This window comes from Phoxinus phoxinus (genome assembly GCF_949152265.1).
Source record: "Phoxinus phoxinus genome assembly, contig: scaffold_48, whole genome shotgun sequence".
In the NCBI taxonomy this organism is placed as follows: domain Eukaryota; kingdom Metazoa; phylum Chordata; class Actinopteri; order Cypriniformes; family Leuciscidae; genus Phoxinus; species Phoxinus phoxinus.
This window is the reverse complement of record NW_027639341.1, coordinates 54,053-63,181: the sequence shown is the minus strand read 5'-3', so window position 1 is coordinate 63,181 and position 9,129 is coordinate 54,053. Positions and strand designations below refer to the sequence as shown.

The 9,129-nt window shown below is 41.2% G+C and overlaps 1 protein-coding gene across 1 annotated transcript; it reads left to right on the top strand.

The window, feature by feature from the left end:
* Positions 1-993: 993 nt before the first annotated feature.
* On the top strand, positions 994-4,035 carry LOC306994316 (uncharacterized protein; the record flags this gene model as incomplete). The annotated part of the gene is made up of 3 exons (XM_079639932.1): positions 994-1,450; positions 1,583-2,194; positions 2,816-4,035. Exons 1-3 carry the CDS (start codon positions 1,132-1,134, stop codon positions 4,033-4,035), a joined length of 2,151 nt encoding a protein of 716 aa, XP_079496058.1. The 5' UTR covers positions 994-1,131.
* Positions 4,036-9,129: the final 5,094 nt, after the last annotated feature.

Genomic DNA, 9,129 nt, shown 5'->3' with positions numbered 1-9,129 from the left:
ACACAAATCTGTATTTTAATTAGACGCGTGACTACTTTATATCACAGCCGCGTCTGAGAAGTGGGCTATTGCAGTTTAAATTTTATAGCACTTAAGTGTAGCTGTTCATAGAGACAGTTTCGATTTTCTCCCATTTTCGGATTATTTGATTTGCCTGTGCTAATTGGCTGGCCTAGCAGCAACTGTAGAACAGATATAAGGCTAGGAGAATCAGAACAGTGCAGGACGAGCGTCAGTCTGCGTGTAGAACGAACGAGAGCGCAAGTGGTTTTTTCTTAATATTCAGTTCTCTTGTTGTTTAGTGTATTATTTTCCAGAAAGTAGGGCTATTTTCGATTCTGTGGTTATTGTACATTTTTTCCTTCACACAAATCTGTATTTTAATTAGACGCGTGACTACTTTATATCACAGCCGCGTCTGAGAAGTGGGCTATTGCAGTTTAAATTTTATAGCACTTAAGTGTAGCTGTTCATAGAGACAGTTTCGATTTTCTCCCATTTTCGGATTATTTGATTTGCCTGTGCTAATTGGCTGGCCTAGCAGCAACTGTAGAACAGATATAAGGCTAGGAGAATCAGAACAGTGCAGGACGAGCGTCAGTCTGCGTGTAGAACGAACGAGAGCGCAAGTGGTTTTTTCTTAATATTCAGTTCTCTTGTTGTTTAGTGTATTATTTTCCAGAAAGTAGGGCTATTTTCGATTCTGTGGTTATTGTACATTTTTTCCTTCACACAAATCTGTATTTTAATTAGACGCGTGACTACTTTATATCACAGCCGCGTCTGAGAAGTGGGCTATTGCAGTTTAAATTTTATAGCACTTAAGTGTAGCTGTTCATAGAGACAGTTTCGATTTTCTCCCATTTTCGGATTATTTGATTTGCCTGTGCTAATTGGCTGGCCTAGCAGCTGTCCTCACTCAGGCGTTTGAAAGCACTATATCTCTGTAGTGTGCGCGCTGTCGCGGAAGCGTCAGCGGAAGCGTTTCAGCTCTCCTCGTGTGAAGACCGACTCGGGTAAAGACCATCGACTCTACCTGCGCGACTCCACCGAGCAAGGACACCTGCAAGGCACTTAAGTATCCTATTCCCCCTCTTCCTTTCACACTGGTATAGTATTTCCCTACTAAATATGTGCTTTCAATACATTCCTGTTGTCTCTCGACGACGCTCTCTCATCACGCACAGAAGGCAGCGCAATACTGCTAATCTGCGTCCTATTCTCCCATCCTCTCACACACCTCTCTCCATTTCTATGGGTCTATGGAATTGTCAGTCAGCAGTCAACAAAGCTGACTTCATTCCAGCCTTTGCATCTCACTCTACTCTTAATATTTTAGGCTTAACTGAGACCTGGATTCGTCCAGAAGACTCAGCAACCCCGACTGCTCTCTCGAACAACTTCTCCTTCTCTCACACTCCTCGCCAGTCTGGGAGGGGTGGGGGCACAGGTCTTCTCATTTCTAACAATTGGAATTACTCAACTCTCTCTTCTCTCTGCAATAACTACTCGTTTGAATATCATGCTATTACTCTTACAACTCCCATTAAGATCCATATTGTAGTCATATATCGCCCCCCAGGTCAACTGGGAAGCTTTGTAGAGGAGCTGGATGTGCTGCTGTCTTCTTTCCCTGAGGATGGAACCCCACTTGTAGTCTTCGGTGATTTCAACATTCATCTAGAGAAGCCGCATGCAACAGACTTCATCTCTCTCCTAGCCTCATTCGATCTCAAACGGCTCATCACCTCAGGTACTCACAAATCAGGCAACCAACTGGACCTGGTCTACACACGCAACTGCATCACAGACAACATTGTGGTGAAACCTCTCCATGTTTCTGATCATTTCCTCATTACATTCAATCTACAACTCACTACCCATGCTCCACCAACCCCCCTACCAGCTACTTTCAGACGAAACCTGCGCTCACTCTCTCCCTCCCATCTCTCCACTGCTGTGTCATCTTCTCTTCCCTCACACTCACAATTCTCATCTCTGGATGTTAATACCGCAACAGATACTTTATGCTCCACTCTAACTTCTTCTTTAGACAATATCTGCCCTATCTCCTCCAGGCCAGCACGTACTACTCCCTCTAACCCCTGGTTATCTGAGGTTCTTCGTGAACACCGGACTAAACTCAGGGCAACAGAGAGGAAATGGCGCAAATCAAAAGACAAAACTGACCTTAGTATGTATCAATCTCTGCTCTCTTCCTTTTCTGCTGATGTTCATGCTGCAAAATCCTCTTATTTTCACAACAAGATCAACAGCACCGCTAACACACGAACTCTTTTCAAGACATTCAACTCTCTCCTCTGTCCACCTCCACCACCACCCACCTCCTCTTTAACTGCTGATGATTTTGCCAACTTCTTCACCAACAAAACAACAACCATCAGCAGTCAATTCTCAACTCCACACACACAGGAACCCAGTCCAACCCCTCCCAATCCGAAACACCTTCTCTCCTCATTCTCTCCACTGACCGAGGAAGAAGTATCTAAACTTCTCCTCTCCAGTCACCCCACCACCTGTCCTCTAGATCCCATCCCCTCACACCTTCTACAAGCCATTTCTCCCACACTTCTACCAGCACTCACACACATCATCAACTCATCCCTCCACACTGGCACTTTTCCTACAGCATTCAAGCAGGCTCGGGTAACTCCACTGCTTAAGAAACCCACATTTAACACATCACTCTTAGAGAATTACAGACCTGTCTCTCTCCTACCGTTCATTGCGAAAACACTTGAACGAGTTGCCTTCAACCAAGTAACATCCTTCCTCTCTCTGACCAACCAACTAGACGTAAACCAATCTGGCTTCAAGAAAGGGCATTCAACCGAGACTGCATTGCTGTCAGTCACAGAAGCCCTACGGATCGCAAAAGCTGCCTCCAAATCATCAGTTCTCATTCTCCTGGATCTGTCTGCTGCCTTCGACACTGTGAATCATCAGATCCTCCTGTCCACCCTCTCATCACTGGGCATCACTGGAACTCCTCTCCACTGGTTTGAGTCCTATCTCACAGGTAGGTCCTTCAGGGTCGCATGGAGTGGCAAGGTATCCAAAGAACATCAACTGACTACAGGGGTTCCTCAGGGTTCAGTTCTTGGACCGCTCCTCTTCTCCATTTACACCACATCACTGGGACCCATCATACAGGCACATGGCTTCTCTTACCATTGCTATGCTGATGACACCCAGCTCTACCTCTCATTTCCACCTGATGATCCCACAGTAGCTACACGTATCTCAAGCTGTCTGGCGGACATCTCGGCGTGGATGAAGGAACATCACCTGCAGCTCAACCTGGCAAAGACTGAGCTTCTCGTCCTCCCTGCCAACCCGTCCCTGCAGCACGACTTCACTATCCAGCTAGATTCAACTTTAATCACCCCATCAAGGTCGGTCAGAAACCTTGGAGTAACATTTGATGAGCATCTGACCTTCACAGACCACATCACAAAGACAGCTCGATCATGCAGGTTTGCACTGCACAACATCAGGAAGATCAGGCCCTTCCTAACTGAGCATGCAACACAACTTCTCGCCCAGGCCTTGGTTATCTCTAGGCTTGATTACTGCAATGCTCTTCTGGCTGGTCTTCCATCATGTGCAATTAAACCTCTACAAATGATCCAGAATGCTGCAGCCCGTCTTGTCTTCAACGAGCCCAAAAGGGCCCACGTCACTCCTCTGTTCATCTCTCTGCACTGGCTACCACTCGCTGCTCGCATCAAGTTCAAGGCATTGACGCTTGCTTACAGATCGACCACAGGCTCAGCTCCCTCCTACTTTCACTCGCTCCTACGAGTCTACATCCCTACCAGAAGCCTGCGATCGGTCAATGAGCGACGACTCGTGGTACCATCACAGAGAGCCACAAAATCACTCTCCAGAACATTCTCATTCACGGTTCCTTGCTGGTGGAATGATCTCCCTACCCTCATCCGGAATGCAGAATCCCTGACCACATTCAAAAGACAACTGAAAACTCATCTCTTCCGTGAGCACTTGACCTAAAAAAAAAAAAAAAAAAAAAAAAAAAAAAAAAAAACCTCTCCTTTACCCTCCTTTGTTTTGGCTTATGCTACTCTGAGCAATTCCAGAACTTTGTATTTTGAGCACTTCTTGCGTTATTTTTGCTTCTTCACAATGACTCGCTTGTTGTAGTCCTCAGTTGTAAGTCGCTTTGGATAAAGGCGTCTGCTAAATGACTAAATGTAAATGTAAATGTCAGATATAACATATAATATATTAAGCACGTGCAATCTTATTTATATTGATATATTAATAATATATAATATATTTTATTTTATTATTAGGCTACATTCATTGATTAAATTATTTTTATTTTATTTTATCTTATTTCATACTGCAATAATCTGCAGAGTTAATATCTTGAAACAATTGTTTTCCTTTACTTTTGTTAATAAACACCATTTATACATGTCTCTTAATCTCATTCACACATTCTTTGTCCCTTTTCAAGTGACCAGGGTCAGAGGGGTCACTATTTTTACCCACAGGCACAGTCAAGCAACACACAGGATCCCACAGACACACACACCCTATTCTGTACTCTATTCCCTGTCAGATCTGAATTATTCGCTACTTCTCAATTTTTGTATTTCTAAACACTACATTAAATATTCACTGAGTCACCTCCTCAACACAGCGAAAAACAATACCTCTTTAACTATAAGATTCACTGATTCAAGTCCTCCAACACAGTGATACTTTTAAAACTACCCTATTCTAGCTTACCTGAGCAGACCCTTGTTAACCTATAACAAGGCGGTAACCAAGCTAAAACTATCCTATTCTACAAGATCTAGCCTACCTGAGCAGTCCCTTGTTTAACCTAACAAGGCGGTAACCATAGGCTAATCTTCATCTGTGCACATGCTATTTACTGTATCCTTCAAGGCCCACTTACAAGTAAAACACAGATCACTAATAACTGATATCCTTATCAGTACGCTTGTCATCCTTCCAGGCCCACTTGACAAGTCCAAAATAAAATTAACTTTTATCCTTATAAATCCTCTGTGTGCATGCTTTTTGCGTAATCATCCATCAAGGCCCTCTTGATATACGCAAAAACACAGATAAATCAACTGATATCCTTATCAGCCACTGATATCCTTATCAGTAAATACAAATCCTTGCGTACGTACGACAAAACCTTAGCGCAAAACGAATAGTACCAATGCTCATACAATCCACACAGGATCATATAAGCACAGGCAAACACTACCGGGAGCTCCCCCGCGCTATTATAAACTACTTGATATCTACAAGGCCTTCTTATTAGAAATCAAACTGCATGCAATCATTTCTGGAATCAAAGACCCCTTTTTCAATTTTGTTTTAGTTCTTTTAAATTTGAAGAAGCTTTTCTTACCACTTCAGGGCAGCTGGTGACCAACACATACTTTACACAAAAGCAAAAATGCTCACCTCAAAGTACAGTGGCCACTGTTGTTTGTGCCGGTCACCAGCGATGCCCTTTGTGGTTCCTTCAGCTCCTAACAAGTCCCATCCGGGGTGCCACTTGTTGTGGTTTCAATCTTTTTATGAAATCACTTCTCAGAGATCTTTGATGCCAGAAATATTGTAGACTTTATTTAACAAAACAAAGCCGAGCAACCTCCCGCAGGGAGGTCCTGCAGGAGATGACTCCCGAACATCGGTTAGCTTTTCACATATATACATACATCGCCTCCAAAAATGGTCATACATCCTATAGATATTTTGGGCAGGCTTCCAACACCATGTGACACACTTAAATAGAGTTCTCTGCTGCATCAGCATTCTGACCTTTCTTTAAGCCCCAAAAGTCAAACCAAAGACACACACAGAGGAAATAATGGTGTACAAAAATACTGCTGAATTACTTATTTTCTAAATAATAAAATCTTCAACAAGACCGGGGAGCCCTTCTTGAATAACCCAAAACACACAAACAGCTGGTCCGACTTCTAGGGATGGGCGATATCTTATTGTATGCGATATACCATTGAAAATTCTCCTCACGATAAAAATGTGTCTCCTCACGATAATAACGTTAAGTCTAGTTGATGACGTAGTTTTGTGCGCGCCCGATTCACTGTTCACGTGCGGAGTGAAAACAACCATGGCGGAAGGCGGACGTGGGGCTGATGAGGAGCTTGTTGTTAAGCGAGGAGCTACCTTCACAATTTGGAACTGGTTTGGTTACAGAAAATCAGATGAGGAGCAAACTACCGTAATATGCAAAGTTTGCAGAAAAACGGTGGTTACAAAGAGTGGAAACACATCCAATTTGTTCCACCATCTGAAACACAAACCAGAGTATGAAGAATGGCGGAAGATACGTGAGGCAACGGCGGCGAAAACTACAAGTGGACCTAGGGGTAAGAAAATTCCCACCCAGACGAAAATTGCCAGTGCATTTGCTAATTGCGTCCCTTATGATAAGCAAAGTAAACGATGGAACAAATGGACGGAAGCAGTGGTGTTTTGTTTGACAAAAGACATGTTGCCATTCCAAACTGTCGAAAAAGAAGGATTCAAGCAAATGATCCATAAACTGGACCCAAGATACAACATGCCCTCAAGGAAGTACTTTTCCAAAACAGCCCTGCCAGCGATGTATGAAGAGTGTCGCGGTAGGGTACAAACATCACTGTCTACGGTGGATTTTTATGCTTCAACTGCAGACATGTGGAGTAGCAGAGTGACTGAGCCTTACATTAGCCTTACGGTCCACTACATAACGAGTGACTGGAGTCTGAACAGCTGTTGCATCCAGACAAGTTTTATCCCAGATGACCACACGGGTGAAAACATCACGAGTGGCTTGAAGCAGTTTCTTCAAGAATGGAATTTAGTTGAGGAGAAATAGGTGTGCCTAACAACGGACAGCGGGGCCAACATAGTAAAAGCAGTCACTCTAAACATGTGGACAAGACTGTCTTGCTTAGGCCATTGTCTACACATTGCTATTGGTAAGTTTACTCTTTCTCTCTTAGTGTCAGTATATTTAATGCATGCACACTGAGTAAACATGAGATTAATATTAACTGTATTTATGTATTTGTTTCTGCATTAGTAATGTGAGTATGTATGCAGTATTTTGAACAGTAATTCATTACATTAGCTAATGTTTATATTATGTGCATTTAATATTAAATGTTCATTTATTTAACCCTCTGGGGTCTGAGGTGTTTTCTGGGTCCTGGAGGTGTTCTGACATGCTCTGACATTTGTGCTTATTTCTGTTACTTGTGATATTTTCATGGCTAAAATCTTATTACACTGCATTCAGCACAAACTCTGCTACAATAATATGTCAGCAGCATGTTTGTAAAAGTTTGTAGTTTTGAGATAATATCATTTATGCGTGGTTTGTGAAAATGACAAAAAAAAGTCACTGAAATAAGGTCATGAAACCCAAACTGATTATTTCTTCACAAGACTTTTGAAAATTGTATCACGTAGCCTAGAATATTTGCTCATAAACTATGTGAAAATCACCTTGACTACTCATTCAGATGAGACAATATATTGATTTAAAATATGTAAGACATGTCTTGTGTAAGAAAGCTTTATGCGAGTAGGCGTTAACCACCATGAATATTGAGTGTTTCACAGCTGAGAGAGACAAAGACCCTCCCATAATGGCCCTATTAGGAGCTCTCAGGCACTATCATTACATTACCTTGCACAAAGAATGAGGAGATTTAAAAAAGAATGGCTTTTTGATTGTTTGGATTTATTTACAACACAACATCATCCAAAGATACACAACAAATGGCAAAAAAGCACATTATTTAACACACTGAACTAAAGACAGAGACTTAACCAGTCACACACCTTTCCTTTCCTGAAACATAGTGCAAAGCCTACCTGTCATTTCCAAGGTGTTTGATTTTTCACTTTACCTCCTCATGCTCATGTTGAAGTCAGCAGGACTGGTACCTAAAAAAAAAAAAAAAAGCTGTGAACATGCTGATATCAAGAGAAACTAGGGCTGCACGATTTTGGGAATACATTTTAGATTTGTTCTGGTTAAAATTGCTTTTAAACATGTATAAAATACACACACACATATATTATATATATATAGGCCTATATATAAAATTAACACCAGGTTTGTTGTGCCTTGTAGGCATACATGCAGGGCTGCATAAAATAATAACAATAGTAGGCTATAGCAGGCATCGTTAAAAAGGAACAATTCAGTAACACTACACTAGAGAAAAATATATTTATTATCATATGTTACCTCAAATGTTTACATCGATATGACGTGTTTCGTTGTCACGGCTACATAAACAAATTTCCGCACACAGGAAGACAGATGTTATGGTAATATTTATATATAATAATATTATTATATAATAATTATATAAAAAATTATATAATAATAATGTATTTTAATCACAAAAACGAACGTTTGCATCAAGTGAAAGCATCAGGCACATTGGCTACCTACATAATAAGCTGTTTTAAAAGTAAAATGTTCAATGCCGCGACTGAGAACATTCACTGAAGCATCGAGCAACAGTTCGACTGCAATGTGAAGTGTAGGCCTATGCAATAACACTAACTAATATAATTCAGAATTATTTCTTACCTTAAAATCTTTCTTGTCTTCAAATCGCGTTCTTCTTCTTATGATGTAAATCTATCTCACAGCGTGTCTTCCAAACTCGACGACTGCAGAGGATTGATGAAGTTTGGCGCTTTGTTGTTGAGGTAATGGGGGCGTTCGCGCGACACATGGACGATTTGCATATCAATATATTTTGCGCGTGTGGGTGTGGTCACATTAAAACTAATGAGCAAAGGTTAGAGAACCTGGATATCTTGTTGGTTTTATACAAATTACTTAAACAGAGAATATTTGTTTTCGTTTTGAATCAGATAATTTAAAACTACACACTTAAATGATTATAAAGATATAGAGCTCATAAATGTGTGACAAGTATTCGCTGAGTTTTGTTTATGTTTAGAGACGTGCTCAAGAAAAAAAAAGTTCACGAGACGGAGAGGCAGAAAGCACACCCTGTTTAATTTCTTTATTTTACAAAAGCACAACGTTTTGTTTTGATTGTAAGTGGACACATA